Source organism: Vigna unguiculata, chromosome 3 (assembly GCF_004118075.2).
Source record: "Vigna unguiculata cultivar IT97K-499-35 chromosome 3, ASM411807v1, whole genome shotgun sequence".
NCBI lineage: Eukaryota > Viridiplantae > Streptophyta > Magnoliopsida > Fabales > Fabaceae > Vigna > Vigna unguiculata.
Genome location: NC_040281.1, coordinates 34,955,966 through 34,972,570, shown reverse-complemented (window position 1 = coordinate 34,972,570; position 16,605 = coordinate 34,955,966). Strand labels below are relative to the sequence as shown.

The window sequence follows — 16,605 nt, the reverse complement described above, 5'->3', positions numbered from 1 at the left end:
AAAAGGGATTTGTCTTATGTACCTTGGTTTTAAGGAATCTTGAGTTGCATCTGTAAATCCATCAAAAGCATGGTTTACCAGAGTCCACATAAATCAATTGATAAAAGAACGTTAAATAAATACCATATTATTAAATTTTTCTAAACCTTTTTACTGCATTAATTATATAAACTTATTTTAGAATCAATATTTCTAACTTTTAATAACTTCAGAACGAAAGTATTTAGTGACCTTTTTCCTAACGTATTATTTTTAATAATAAACCATATTATAGGTGAATTTTACTTAATATTGTTGGAAATTTAATTGAATACAAAAGTCTCACTTTGATCTCTAAGAAAATTGAACATCATTAAAAATAAAAATACAAAAATTTATTGTTTTAAGAGATTGCATTTGAGAGAAGAGTTGAACTTAATGTTGTGTTTTCTAGATAAATTTACTTTGTGACCCATCAAATTTATATGATGTAAGACTCACATTATACAATACTATCTAATAATAATTTAAAATAGAAAAATCTCAGTAAACTTTTGGCAAATTTAGGGAAAACATTCTTATGGTAAATAAAATGTTATGTGAAAATTATAATTCAGTAAATGTCAAAATTTATATATAATTTGTATTTTTATATGTTTTATCCAAAAATAAATTCCCTTTTCTATTTTCATCAATTTTAATTTTTTTATACCTAATAATCTTTACTGTTAAAAAGAAGTATTTTGGTTTATATAAGTTCTCTAAAACATTAAGTTTTAAAGTTAATTCCAGTCTTTTCTAATATTAGTATCGTAAAGTAAAACCTTAATGATAAAATTATCTTTTCTTTATAACTTTTTGAGTCCATGAAAAATATTAAAATCACTATTAACAAAACTCAAAATTCTAATTTAAATAAGAAAAACCAGAAATTTTTGTAGACTTTTTCCAAAATAATTATGAATAATTAAAAGATGTATTAACTAACTTAAAGAAAGGAGTTTATTTATGAAACCTTATAATATTCCTTTGGTCCTCGTTTTTGTTGCAGAATCTTAATTTGGTCTTCGTATTTTTATTAGTCTCAATAAGGTCCTCATTTTTGTAAATTAGTATCAATTAGGTCATTTCCGTTAATAGAGAAGTAACACCGTTAAGTGGGTGCCACGTGTCAGATCTCGTTTTTTTGAATTTTTTTACTTTTTTTTAATTTTTATTTTTTTTAAAAAAAAATTTATATTTTTTTAAAAAAATATTTATGCCACGTGTCAAGTTTGTAGTGTGCCACGTGTCAATCTAATATGGTGACACGTGTCAAATTATTGTATGAATCTCAATTTGGTCCTCATATTTATTAATTTGATTTGATTTCAGTCCCAAATTTTTTTAAAATAATTTTAATTTCATGTGCTCCAAATTTAGAACAAATTTAATTTTTTTATAAATATAATGATGATACTTTTATTACAAGTGATATTTCTATTACATATTTTTAACAACATTTAATTTATTTAAATTTATATTTTACATTAAACTTTATTTAAATTTTATTTTAAAATTATAAATATATAGATTAATAAATTTATATTCGGAATATTTGTATAATATTCAATATCAACAATATTTTAGAGTTGGCTTAAAAATAACAATTTTATAAATTCAAATGTAAAATTTTAAAATAATTTTATAAAAAATTAAAATAAACATATTTAAAATTTTAATATTAAATATAATTAATATTATTAAAATATTTAATAAAAATATCAATTTTAATAAAAATAATCATCACATTATATAAAAGTAAAATTTGGTCTAAATTTGGAGTGCCTAAAATTAAAATTTTTTTAAAAAAATTGGGACTTAAATCAAATCAATTTAACAAATATGAGGACCAAACTGAGATTCATACATTAATTTGACATGTGTCACCATATTAGATTGACACGTGGCACACTACAAAAGTGACACGTGGCATAAATATTTTTTTTAAAAAAATAAAAAAAAATTTTAAAAAATTTAAAAAAATTTTAAAAAAATTTAAAAAAATTTTAAAAAATTTTAAAAAATTTTAAAAATTCAAAAAAACGAGGAGCTGACACGTGGCACCTACTTAACGGTGTTAGTTATCTACTAACGGAAAGGACCTAATTGATACTAATTTACAACAATGAGGACCTTATTGAGACTAATAAAAATACGAGGACCAAATTGAAATTCTGCAACAAAAACGAGGACCAACGGAGTATTTTAACCTTATAATTATTATGCCGAAAAGCTTGTCCCATCAAATCTAACCTTAATTTATATGAAGGAAACACGTGTTTAAGGCAATGTATACATTAAATAAGTCATTTCTAAAACATGTGTATTATGATACTTATTTCCTCCTTTTTCTTCCATTTAAAGTTTTTTTATACTGAAACTAGAAAATACAATAATTGTATTACTCATGCATGATAAGATAGTTATAAAAAACTTTATTGTACTCCTTTTGGTTTTAAATATAAGCAAAAAAAATTATGTTAGTTAATAGGATTGATTAATACTATTTAATTTATTTAACAACTGTTTTTTATATTGCCTTTTGTTGGAACTTTGGTAAAAACATAGAAGGAGTTTATGAAAATACAATCTTATGAAATAAAAGAGCATTTTGGAGGTGATTACATTAAGCAAAGGAAGATTAAGTGAGATTTATTCATATTTAATACTAATATATACATGGGATTAAGTTTAGAGAAAATAAAATGCATTTACAAAGCGACTATCATCCAATTATAAATTATTATGTTGACTTATATAATAATTATATTAAAAATTTATATTAATATTGCTTTTTAAATGATTCGCAACTTAACTATTTCACCCAGTTGTAGTAATTAAACTTTTTATATTACTTGTATTCAAAATCTAAGAGCAGTCAATTTTTTTCAGTCCACAGTAAATGTATACATTTTTCATTTTCACTTTTATAACAAATATATTAATCAATTAAAATTAGATAAAGGTAAAAATATAATTGATAATATATATATATATATATATATATATATATATATATATATATATATATATATATATATATATATAACATTTGAGGCACACATGTTCAAGGTTTCTAAGTAGGTAATACGGTGCACTTTGAAAATATCCGTACAACACAAAAGTCAACTTTTATTTTTATGTGTCAAAAACTGTTCAATTTCACTCGTTTTGCCCATACCCTTACTATATTCTAGCTGATTTGATGTCACTCCACTAACTTTTTTTTAAATTTTAAAATTTTAAAATTTTAATTTTAAATAAATATATATAATATTAAAATAGGTTTTATCATATAAATATTTTTAAATTTTACATTTGTCAGATAATGTCTCTAATCTCTGAAGACAATTATTATGTTTATATCCAAAATTATTTTATTAATTTAATAGAAGCACTAGACACTCTATCTCCACCTAACCATAAAACCTAATTTTGCTTCTTCTTGCTCACAAGTTAGGATTCTGTACTCATTCTCAAGGAAAATAAGAATATAGAGTGAATGGTAAAAATCAAACATAAAAAATTGTCTTTTAAATAGAGATAAGAAAGAGAAGATAGATTATTTTGTTTAATGTTTTGTTAACTTGTTTTTTTATTACAAATGGGCTTGGTTCTAATAATTTAAATGTCAAATCAACTTGTTTAAATTGTATTTTGATTCTATAAAGAAATATATTTTTAGAGTGAGATCTTATAAAACTCTTGCAAGCATTAAAGTAAAAACTTTAACAATGATGGAGCTCCATGAGATCCATAAAAGATAAATTAAAACATCATATAATAATGCCCACAAATAAATAATTTTACTTGAATATTTAGTAGAATTGTACAATAATAATATGTTAGCTAATAGTATTGGATTAGGATGTGACACAATTACTTAATATGTCACTTTATCTAATAATATCATAAAATATGATACTATTGATTGATCAATTTTGATTAACTAATTACAATTTGATGGACCATACTTTGAGTAATTTGAAGTAGAAATTCACAAATCTTTGAAAGAAAACTTGAAGCAAAACATAACACACCTCATAGTAACCTTATGCTTAAACTTCATCTTGCTCTCATTTATTCTGTTTTGCAAAGTAAATCTCACTGTGAAGAATCACGCTAAGATGCTAAGATGTATAGCTAAAAGGTAGAAGACGGTGACGAAGAAAAAACAAAAACAGATAAAAGAGAAAAAAAAAATTCTAGTTTGATATACTTTAAAATTAAAATTAAAATTTTTACTTAAAATTATTTAAAATTTTAACCTACATTTAAATGGGTAAAAAACTATTTACAAAATATTTAGGTACAAATTATATCTAACTTCTTGTGTTCATAATTTTGTAGTTCCAAAATTTTCCATTTTCTTTTCCTAATAATTTCATTAATTATTTTTAATTATTTTTAATTATTTTTAGTATCTCGTTTATATTTCCTTTTTTATACCTTCGTAATTTTGTGGTTCCAATTTTCTTTCCTAATATTTTGATTAATAATTCATTATTTTTAAATATGTTACCATCTCTTTTTTATATTTTATTTGATAATACTAACACAACTCACATTTTTCTACCTTTATAATTTAGTTATTTTTTTTAATTTAAATTTTTTAACCTACGTTCAAATATGTACAAAAATATTTAAAAAAGTATTTTATTCATGTATAAAATTATATATAATTTTATATGTTCATAATTTTGTATAATTCCCAAAATTTGTATTTTTCAACCTAATATTTTTGTTAATTATTCATTATTTTTAAACATTTTAGTCTCTATTTTTAACTCATCTCACTCCGAAGAAATCACTTAAAATGTATAGTAGAAGCTATAAGGTGGTTATTGAGAGAAAAGAAATTGAAAGAAAGAGAGGAAATTGGAGTTTGTTACACTTTAAAATTAAAATTAAAATTTTTACTTAAAATTATTTAAATTTTATTTCATAATACCACCATAACTCACATTTTTCCACCTTTATAATTTTAGTTACTTTTACTAATTTAGAACTTTTAACCTGTACTCAAATAGGTTCAAAACTATTTACAAAATATTTAGGTACAAATTATATCTAATTTCACGTGTTCATAATTTTGTTGCTTCAAAATATTTCATTTACTTTTTCTAATAATTTCATTAACTATTCACTATTTTAAACCTCTTTAGCATATCTTTTTTATGTTTCATTTTCATGTCTTCGTAGTTTTGTAGTTCCAATTTTTTCCTATATTTTAATTAATTATTCATTATTTTTAAATATTTTAGCATTTTTTTATATTTTATTTGGTAATACTATATTTGTAAGACCCATTTATGTCTTAAAAGCGTTTTGGGTCTGATGTTATTAAAGGGTTCAGGGTCAGCCCACTTGTTATCCCAAGACCTCCCTTCTAGCCACTCACTTCTTATTCTGTCTTCTCTTTTTCCAAACAGTTCAACTTTCTTCATCCCCTCGTCAAACAGAAGCTCTGCTAGGACTTGAGCTACGACCTCCTCCGAGCTTATTGAATGCTCCTCCTCCATGTAAGTCGAACTAAACCTTCGTCCCTTTTTCCGTTTTGTTTCTGGTCCGAAGTTTTGGCCTGATTATGTTTGTGGTCATGGCGTCACTATTCCTTTCTTAATCTTGGTTGTCAACTCCTTAAGAAGTAGTCGTGTTGCGGTGCTCTACTGTTGGAACTTGTTTGATTGAGTTAATCTCTGTCTAAGGTAAGGGAAGCTAGGACTTTAGAATTCTTTAATCTTTTTTAAGTGTCTTGTAAGTTTTTAGTCTTGAATCCGCTTAAAATGTTGGGTTTGATGTTCATGGTTGTTTTTTTTTTGGATTTTTGGTTTTTGCATACTAAAACTAGTGAAAATCTGTTATTTTAGCGAGAATTTTTAGCTTAAGCGAGATTAGTCTAGTTTAAGTGAGAATTTCTAACTTAAGCGAGATTAGTATAGTTTAAGTGAGATTTTCTAGCTTAAGCGAGACCAGTCAAACTTAAGCGAGAATTGCTACAAAATTTTAATTCCTTATTTTAACTTGTGATTAATTGAGTTAATGTTAAAAATATGATGTATGAAACTATGCATGAATGGTGTGGCATTTTTTTTGACTTGTACTTGATGTGTGTAGAATGGGATGATAATTATTTTGAGATAACATGTGAAATGTTGATGATGAAAGAGTTTCGAGGGAAATTCTTGGTGATGGTGTGGTTAGTGTATGCCTTGATATAGGAGATGGCTAGATAAAGGAATGTATTATGAACTCTGATAATCGTTCACACTTATATAAAGTAGAATGAATTATGTGATGAGAGTGGCAAGAAATCCTAGTCTGGGGACGTGTTTGGACCCAAGGCATAATGTGATTAACTCTAAGCACGAGTTGATTGAACTTCAAATTTTGTCCCACTTTTAAGGTTAGGGTATTCAATGAAAACTAACTTGGTCTCTACCATTTCAAGGACAAGAACAATAACTTCCACATTAATTGAAGTAATGAACCTAAAGCTTTGATTGAAATTTCAGGTTTATTTCAGAAAACATAAACCTTAGGAACATAAGTGTGTTGAATTCAAATGTTAATGTCACTGTAGCTTATATATTTTTCAAGTTCAACCGTAGTTATACCAATATTTAGATTTACATGTAGGATATTTTAACAATGTAATTGGATAGATGCTTTTTTTGAGAAATTAAGGAGAGGTTGACTTCTGTATTTACTGTTCTTGTTTTCAATTAGTGTTCTGTTTTTAAAAATTTATACAGCAAAGAAAAAAGGTTTCCATAGTTTGGTGTAGAACAGAATTTTAAAAATAGAAAACATGTTTTCCATAGATGTCTTTCCTATTTCGAACAATTTACATACGAACTAAAGAAAAATAAAAGTTGTTTTATTGTTGTATTTTTTTAAAGAGATAACTGATTGAAAAGCTGTGCTAGCTCTTTTATACATTTAGAATGAAACCAAAAAACATAAACAGAAATAGATAGGTCCTACAAGTTTATGCTTCATTTCTTGTTCATTGGTACTATAAATTATAATTATCAAGTGACTATGTACATTGACAGTTAGTTTTACAGCATCCAGAGCCAAAACTGTATTCTGCATACACTATTTATTTGTATGCTCTCTTTTTTGTCACATAAATGCTAAAGAAACCCTGCTAAATATTTGAACGTGATTTTGTTCAAATGAAGATTGTAGTTTGAATGTGATTTACTCTTCTTTCAGATCTGGAAGCTCAAATTTCAATAGCAATGATTGCTGCAATAAGTGGGGTGTAAAGAACAAAAGTAAAGAATTAGAAATTATAAAGTTTCTGGGTCTTGTTGGGTACACTATTATTATTCTATTGTTAATCATAAACTGTTTTTCAAATCAAGCTTACTTACAGAAGTAAGTTTCCAGAAAAAACCTTAGTTCATCTTCCATCTTGAGATTTTTTGGATTCAAAAGACTAAAGTAGGGTTCAAATGAATGATGACCAAAATATCTAAATGAGTCAAAGTGAGTATTTGGTGGCCAAAGTTAACAACAAAGGTATGCACTTTATTTTGTAGGTCGTTCCCTCTCCTTTTACCAACTGCTTTAGCCTTGTCATCATTATCAGCTACTGTATACCATCACCAACCATTAACTTGTTATCCTAGTAGCTAAATATAAGAAAACAGTGAATGTAGAATCATTTTTCCACACAGCAGCACAAGACCATGCTCCATGGCAAACAAATCATATCAAAGAGAAAGGTATGCTTTGCCTCCATCAAATTGATTCTGTAACTATATGACAAACCATATCAAAGAGAAAGGTATGCTTTCTCCATTTCTTGTTCTGTTTTCATGATGCTTCCTGGTATTTGTCTTTACCATTTTCTTTTGTTTACCTGGAATATGATGGTAGGAAAGTCAATGTGCTAAATTCTTAGTTTGGAGAATTCTAACAGAAACAGTATTTGCACACCAAACCAAAATGCATTTCCACTCACTTATGATTATGTTTCAGTACATCATCAGAAGCAAAAGGGAAAAATATTTATTAAATAACCTATGCACACTCCAAACAACAAATTAGAATCCAAGTTCCCACTGTTAAGTTTCTTCTCTCTCTTCTATCTATGCTAATGTATTCATACACACTCAGGAATCAGGATGCTACTGATTACACAGCAAGCTCTGTACAGAATTCGGACAAAATGCTGATTGCTGGATTGGAGAAAAACAAACCCAGAACAATATCAAAACAAAAACAAACCAAAGAATGACACACTAAGCAATCCAATTTTATGTGCAAGTTTCAAAAAGGTAACTTTTGAGATGTTAGATATGTTGGTGGCGGCAAGAATGTATCATAACATTCTTGGGGAGCAGCATATGCCTTTCAAAACTTTAGGCAGAGTGAAACTGTAATTTTTCTCCAGATGAGAAAGTAGGATTCAAAACGGATCAATATTTGTATCTCAGATGGTTCATAGACTTGGTAGTAGGGCTCTTTTGCAAGGTGGCGGTTGAGATGAGTCGGCACTTGGGTTGATGGATGGAGATTCCACTCCTAGAGTTTTCCTTAGGAAGTTCCTTTCCTGAAAGAACAAGTGTAAAAATAAAGGTTAGTCTTCAGTGTCAAGCTTCGATATATTCTATTACTTGAAGAAAAAGAGACAAGTGCTATTAACAACGAAAAACTATGTATGTGTGAAAGAAAAACCCCAACAGCAGCTTCCACTAATCTTGACAAATAATTCAATGTTATTTGCAAGAAAATAGCTCCTAACTTCTAGCACCAATATATACTAGTATGCGTTTGATTGGATAAACTTTTCCAGAAACACTTCTAACTTCTATGAGCAATACCATAAGGACAAACAGATGATTTCTCTAAAAAGATTATTTTTAACTCATATAAACTAATTTTGCTTTCTACGGTTTGTCTTTCCTTCTCATTTTCTTCTCCTACAAGTGTTTATGGAAAATTTTATCCAAACAAACCCTACAGTTACATCATTATGTGTATAAGTCTGTATGCCAAAATATCCAAACTTCTCTTAGAAAACCCCATGCCATATACACATAAGTTGTATAAGTTTTACCAGCACATTATATGCCACCCAAATACTTGATTTATCTCTCTTTTACCAGCATCAACAATTGTAGGTAGGGATTGCCTAAACATTTCAAAAGCCCAGCTCATCTAAACCTGAATGGACTTAGAAGTAGCAATAGATGATATTAGGAACACTTGAGTTAAGGTGTCTACGGTTTCATCTTCCGAGTATTGAGGATGAAAAATAAAATGCTAGCATTATTTTATTTATTATTGATAGATTAAAAGAAACGATTCCATTAATCCAACAACTAATCATGTTAAGTTTCTAGATATAACAACTTCGTTCACCGCTTTAACATGTCACCTGTGCATTGATAAGCTTCCCCCCAAAAATTCCCCAGCTCAACAAGCTCTGCCATTAAGTTAAAAAGCTCCCTCGTTTGCCTACCTAATGTCATATTACTAGTAATATATAATCATGCTAGTTATCTCCATTAATGATATAATCTTTCTGTTGGCCTTGAAATTGTTCAATGCCAAAGCACACGGATGACTTACACTTTCAGAAAATTGTGGGCTGGGAATTCCTGCTGCCAAGGATCTGAACAGAGGGGTTACTTGAATAGGGGAGCTGAACTCCAATCTTGATGAGGTAGAAACAATCCCATCACTGTTTATCTGTTCCTCACAATATGGCAGTATCTCTGCTAGAATACACATAACATTAACACTTACCATTTACAGTATTAGCATATTGAAAAAAGCATTTTATTTTAGAAAATATATAAAACTAAGCCTTCATATAATTTCCAGCTCCGGAATAACTAAACACTTAAGAGGTTAAGTTATTATCTGGTTATTCATCAACTCTTTGAACATAATCTATCATATATGTGGTTAATTGTTACTAAACTGAAATTTTATTAACAATCCTTTCCATTTATTTACCTTGATCAACATTTGCAGTACAAAGAACCCCTTTATCATCTCTGCCTACTCCTTTTTCATCTCCAACTTGTTCAGACTTCATTTCAGTTCCAATATCTTGATGTAATGTGTGCTCTGAATTATCACCGGCTGACTGACCGAGGAAAGTTGATTCTGTACTGTATCCAGAACTGCCTGGAGAATCTTCGTATTTTTCCACTTGCCTAGAACGTATTCAGAAACTATTAGACATTTCGCACAGGCCACAGGTGAAGCAATAGCTTTAAAGATCTTAATGTACCTCCAACAAGCCTGGCCTTCCTCATTACCGCTTTTCAAGTCCTTAATATCTTTATCTACAAGCTGTAAATCTGGAATCTTGTGACAAGGGATGTCTGATTCTTTGTTTCGGTTCAGAAACTCTTGAAGAATCTGCCATCAATTCAAACAAGTGTTAGATGAATACACACTGTGTAAAAGAATAAGATTTATCAAATTTATATGGTCAAGTGAAAAGACATATCAGCTCGTGATTGGTATCATAAAATCAAGCTGAGTTTCCAATACTTGAATACACGCTAGCAAAGTGATCTATGAAACTATTTCAGAGTTCTCGTTGGGAAGATTAACAACTGATTTGATTCATGTTTTCCTGTAAATAAATGCTTCAGATTCATAACATAAATTGCAAATATTTTAGTCAAGAAACTATAGGAGCAAGCAATGCCTAAACCTTTTCAATTAGCTTTTAATGCTTACCAGGGTGCTATAGAACGAAACAAAGATACATGTCAAACGACTTTCAATTTCTTTTTTTTGTAAATAGGCTAGCACGACAAGTTGCATCTTGTTGATGCTAACTTAGAAGGATATAACTGGCACTTTTAGGGCTTTACTCATCACAAAAAGTAGTTCATTTTCTAAAGAAGAATAAAAAGTGTTCAATATTCAAGACTTAAGCAAGTTTAGAAGAAGTTATAAAGCCTCACCTTCCAAGTGTGTTCAAGCCTTTGGTCCACGTTTTCGGTATCAACTTTTAGAGCTAGTGAACTTAGTAACTCTGCCTGTTCTATCAACACACTTCTCTTTGGGTCATCCCTTTTGAGAAATGTTCCTTGAATCTGGTCATCTTGGGCTGCAGAAGCATGATAAACCATCTTACAATGAGAGGATGGCCGAAGTTTTGTTTGCTGAATATATTAATTATATCATGTTTTCTGTTCAAGTTTTACTATTCATGAATCAAGTTCCAAAGATAACTACCAGAATTAAACTTGGGATTGCAATCATGCCGCTGATCTGGCAAGTTGTTTGAATTATGAGAGTTTTCAGCTAATACTGCCAATGGTGCTCTTTGCTGTTGATTTATTGGAGTTCCATTTCGTAAATGTGATCGGTCTCCAAATTTGCTCTTTTCTGCATCATCAGGGATATGGGCCCTCCTATATAGCCATAGGATAACATGTTAACACTTGTCTAAGTACAATTTGAGTATTTTGATAAATAGAGTATACAGTACCTCATCTTTTTAATAGGTACTCCAGATTCAGCTGTTGTATCCACATTATTATACTGTTGGAACATAATTCTCTTGTTATTTGAATTGATGTATGAAGTACTGTTCTCTTTTGCTAATGCTGCATATTTTTCTTTCTTTCGGCAGAGTGTGGAGAAACGGTTTTTCACAGCATTATCCGTTCTGTACAGGAAGCATTGCATTATATATTAACCATTAATAAAATGGCTATCATATTTTCGCATGCACTCAAGAAGAAAAGAATCAACTTTTGGTTACCTGCCTGAAACCACCTTTGCTATTTCTGTCCATCTGTTACCAAATATTTTTTGAGCCTACAGAGAAAATGGCAAGAAATATGATCACAAATGCCTCATTTATTCATGTGTAGTGAAGTTTAGTTGATGTTATCTGCGAAAGTATGCATATATACATATGAGATCTTGGTTGATTTGGTTGTAACCAACTTCTGACAGTAGGCTAGGTTGATTCTCGGTGCTTAAGTTCATCAATAGATTGTCTTCTGGCCAATGACGACAAAAAAGTCTTACAATGTGGCTTTGGACATAACTCACTCCTATAAAACCAACTTGTAAATGGAAATCTACCCAGTTATAAACAAAACTTGGTCATGTTATTGGTCAATGTGAATCTCCACCACACTCCCTAACATTGAAGACTAGATATCTTGACTGTGAAGTTTGCAAGACTTTGAGGATAGTCCAACAATAGCTCAATAGCAAGTGGCCTGATAAACTCAACAACATGATAGGATAAACTCTGGCATCATTTTAAATTTGGGTTTTAGGCCTAATTCAACTTTACAAATTTAACTTGCAAGTTAAGAATTGTCTCTCACTTGTATCTTTTAATTTAATCATACTACTATTCAACATCTCCAACAAGAGGGAAAACATGAACTCCAATTTTTTAAATGTCCATATGCTTCATCATAAAATAAGCTTGTTAATTCCCACTGTACACAGAGACCATCATTACCTCACATAAGAGCATGTCTTCCTCAGCTGACCATCCACCTTTCTTGAAATCAGAATTCAAGTATGTGTACCATCTGAAATGTGATTAGTAATAGAAGGATCAGAATAGTAGTAACAAAGAACCCAACAGATCTCTTGAATCAGTGAACATCAAAATTAAGAAACTGTAGACAATTGAAAAGAGTCACCTTCTTCTGCACTGTCTTGTCGTTTTATCTTTAAACTTAGATGCAATAATTGCCCAACTGCATATAATTAATTGCAATACAAAGCCCTTTAATGTCACTCGTCAACGAAGGAAAAAGTAGTGTATCACAAAAGAAGAATTAGTAAAGAAGAATGAGTACTTTTCAGTTCCATGAATACCAATCTGCTCCCTTAGTATATCATCCTCCTGAAAAACTCTCTTATCCATTATTAGAACTAACTAAATGATATATATTGGCAAGTAAACAGAACAATTAAAATAAATGTAGACAGCTAAAGAGAGAAAGAAACACCTCTTGAGTCCAAGTCACAATGTGACGCTCCTTCTTTTTAGATTCTTCATTGTGCTCCTTCTTTTTAGATTCTTCACTGTGCTCCTTCTTCGTGGACTCTTCATTATGATGCTGCTTCAAATCTTGCGGCATCATTTATCTCAGAGAGTGCTGATTATTCTATCGGCGTCCCTCTCTTCTTGACGCTCCTTCTTTTGCCTGAACCGGCCAACTTGCATGCTGAAGACAAAGCTTTATAATTAGAAGCTTTTATGTTTTGCAAAAAAATTGAAAAAGAAAAGAGAAAGAAAAAGCGAAACCATCACTTCTCCCTTCTCTTTCATATCCACCTTTACACCTTAATAAGAAAAAATCACATTCCCAAAAGCCCTCACGAAAAGGTATTCAATTGAAAAAGGGAAAATAAAATTGCTATTATCATCATTGATCAAGGCAGAACAAAACAGGAAAACACAATCCAATGTTAAAATTAGAGAGCCAGAGCTAGACGAAAAAGAGAGATAGATAATGGGTAATGAAAAATACTTAAAAGGGGTATATGGGATTGGATCAAAATCTTATTTTTATCCAAACCCAACAAAGTACCAACTACCTATTTATTTCATGGAGTACTGGCATGCAACAAATAACCCAGAAATGGTGGGGGATCTAAACAAATTGATGAACTTGGAACATACCCAAATGAGTAAAAGAAAGGGTCAAATTGACAAATACCTCAAATACAACTACGTTTGGATTTGTGATACGTATTATTGGATAAAGAGGAAAACTGATAGCAGGAAGCAGAGATAGTAGAGAGAGTGGTATGAGGAGCAGTGTGGAGAGTGAAATGAGTCTTTTTGGACCAAAGTACTAATGTTGATCTGTGAGTGTCTGAGTTACTTGGTTGTTTTTGTTTTTCAGTTGTTTCTCTCTCTTACTTTTTTGAAAACGGTCACACACCCTCTTAGTTGGGTGGTTCTCTTTTCTTACAAGAAAGAAAGAGAATAGAAAATTGGAGTGGCGAGTGAATGCAAAACCTAAGATTAATTAATACTTTTTATGTATTTGTTTAATAGTTTTAAATAAACGGATACTTGGGGTTAGTGCGCGGGTATGAGGGAAGTTTGAATAAAACGCTGAATTCCATGAGAAGACTTGTGGTGTGGTGCAGCTCCTAACGTGCATTCTTCAGTGTTTATTAATGGTCTCGTGGGTTATTGTGGCATACTTTCTCCCTACGCCACTACACATCACACGGCTATTCTTTCCTTTAATTAACTTTTATATCTCTTCTTTCTTTCAATATTTGTAGTGAAGTTTTTATTAAATATTTTTAATAATTAAATACATAAAAATTTTATATCTTTTTAATTGGTTACCTACCTATTGTTTAATTTTTTTGGCATACCTTTCATTATATTTCCTTCTCTCCATATATTAAATAAAGTGTTTTGTTAAGACTTTGGTTATTTTTATTGAAAGGCTGTTGGATAAAAAGAAATTTGTCGCCATAATCTATATCATGATAACATTTGTGAAAATTATGTGATATAATTAATGATGTGAAAATTATTGTTAAATTTGGTATTTAAATAGTAAAATCTTATAATTTTATATAATATTCATGAGTTAGATCTCATGTATGATTGTAATATAATCAAATTAACATAATCATCAAATAAATTGTAAAATAATATAAATCGTTATTTATTTTCTTATTATCATTTGTTTATATTCTTAGATGAACGTATTTAGTTCAAATAAAACTTAAATTTAATTAAAATTTAATATAATTAAAAATTAATTGTTATGTGTATTATTATGAGTCGTACCACCGTCCAATTAAAAATAAGTATAAATAAAATTTTCTTTTGTTTTTAATCAAATTAATAATTAATATAATTAAAAATGTATTTATTGGTACTTTCATTTACAACATCATCCAATACTTATCTACTTAAATAAGTTAATTAAAATAAAATATAATTAAAGTTAATAAATGAAATTTTAATTAAAAAATAAATTAAATTTAACTAAAAATAAAGGGTGTTTTCATTACACCATCATCTTTGGTGAATTTCAATCAATTAAAATAAAACACTCTTTTATGTTACATCCTTAAGATCTTATATAGATATAGGATCTGAGTAAGGATCATGAAGAGTTCAGAAATGACTAATTTTGTAAGTTTAAGTTTGAGTTTAAGTTTGATGAAGAATTGACAGATAAAATTAAAAGATTTTATTTTAATAATTTGTCTTTGTCGTGGTAGTAAGTAAAATCTACGGTTTTACGAATTTATAAACTTTAACATCTTATTCATAATCTCAGTTTTAATTATTTATAATTTTTTTTTGAGCATTCAATATAATTAATAAATACAGCACTGAAATTGCCTAAATTTATATTTCCTTTTTAACTATGATATTATTTTTTAATCTGAAATGAAATTAATCAGTTATGATTTATCAGTTACAGGCGCTTGGTCAAACAAACATTTTAGACGACATCATACACAGCTGTATTGTAAGAATGAAGTGCGTAGGAAACTGTGAATTTTAAGGATGCATCAGAATACATGACCCCACAGGAAAACTGTGAATTTTAAGGACACGTGAGAATGTATATGACCTAATAACAAGTTAGTATAAAGGCTTGCATTGAAATTTAATGGTCTCGTATGCCTTATTATCTGTCCATCTTAGTTCATGCTAAATGCACCACCTCATCAAAGTGTGGGTTATTTTAGTTTCTTACTTCGATTTGAAAATTTTAAGAAATTACCCTTTCATATATATATATATATATATATATATATTAGGAATGTGATTGTCTTATTCAGGTAGTCACAGGTGACAAGAAGGTGGATCTTTGGTTTCTTCTTCTAGTAACCAAATAAATTGTAACTTTAGGATTTAGATTTCGATTATTGCTTTTGATATTGTGCCTTTTTGTGCAAGATTATTTTTTTGTTATGAAAACCATTATTTTTTTGTAATCTTTGGTTCTTTTTTGTTGTGCTTTCTGAATGAATGGGAGAGGGAGAATGGAGGATGACGAATGATAAAAGATGTTGTGTGCCCCCTCCTCTCTATGTGTGATGGTGTGTGTCCGAGGGAGATGAATTGAAGATTTTTTTTTCACTTTAATTAATGTCATATATTACATTGGTTGTTCTTTAATCAAGGTAAAAAGTGTTATACTTATTATATTGGTAGTATCTACTTTGGGTCCAAAACTGTTGTAGTTGACCCTGATGTAAAAAGTAATTTTACACATGTCATATTGAATGTTATAAGGAAAGTACTACTACATGGACTTAACTATAAAACTATCCAAAGAAAATACATCACATTTGAAATTGATTATTTATTTCATCCAATCTAGGTTACTAAATGAGTTTCTCTTAGAAAATTTTAGTTGATCGAGGGCAACACAATGTTGTTGTGCAATGGTGACACTTTGATTTTATGATCTTGTGACTATCATCTTGATGACTTATATCATATGTGTTGGGTATATATTTTATGATCTTGTGACTATAGGTGGCAAAGTGGGCTAGAGCCGACGAGCTAACCTGCCATCCTGACATGGCTCGCTTGCCTAGCCCACTAACATGTTGAATTGCAGG

At 29.3% G+C, this 16,605-nt stretch overlaps 1 protein-coding gene and 1 long non-coding RNA gene across 2 annotated transcripts; one reads left to right on the top strand and one right to left on the bottom strand.

The window, feature by feature from the left end:
• The first annotated feature begins 5,411 nt into the window (after positions 1 to 5,411).
• On the top strand, positions 5,412 to 10,129 carry LOC114175284. The gene is made up of 5 exons (XR_003602808.1): positions 5,412 to 5,543; positions 7,243 to 7,819; positions 8,152 to 8,613; positions 9,594 to 9,703; positions 10,018 to 10,129. It is a non-coding gene; the product is annotated as an uncharacterized LOC114175284 (long non-coding RNA).
• On the bottom strand, positions 7,963 to 13,990 carry LOC114175283 (transcription factor MYB124-like). The gene is made up of 13 exons (XM_028060063.1): positions 13,707 to 13,990; positions 12,993 to 13,211; positions 12,840 to 12,886; positions 12,681 to 12,737; positions 12,494 to 12,566; positions 11,774 to 11,829; positions 11,498 to 11,677; positions 11,242 to 11,420; positions 10,968 to 11,113; positions 10,280 to 10,410; positions 10,000 to 10,202; positions 9,610 to 9,755; positions 7,963 to 8,587 (listed from the first exon to the last, which is right to left on the bottom strand). Exons 2-13 carry the CDS (start codon positions 13,125 to 13,127, stop codon positions 8,477 to 8,479), a joined length of 1,464 nt encoding a protein of 487 aa, XP_027915864.1. The 5' UTR covers positions 13,128 to 13,211; positions 13,707 to 13,990; the 3' UTR covers positions 7,963 to 8,476.
• Positions 13,991 to 16,605: the final 2,615 nt, after the last annotated feature.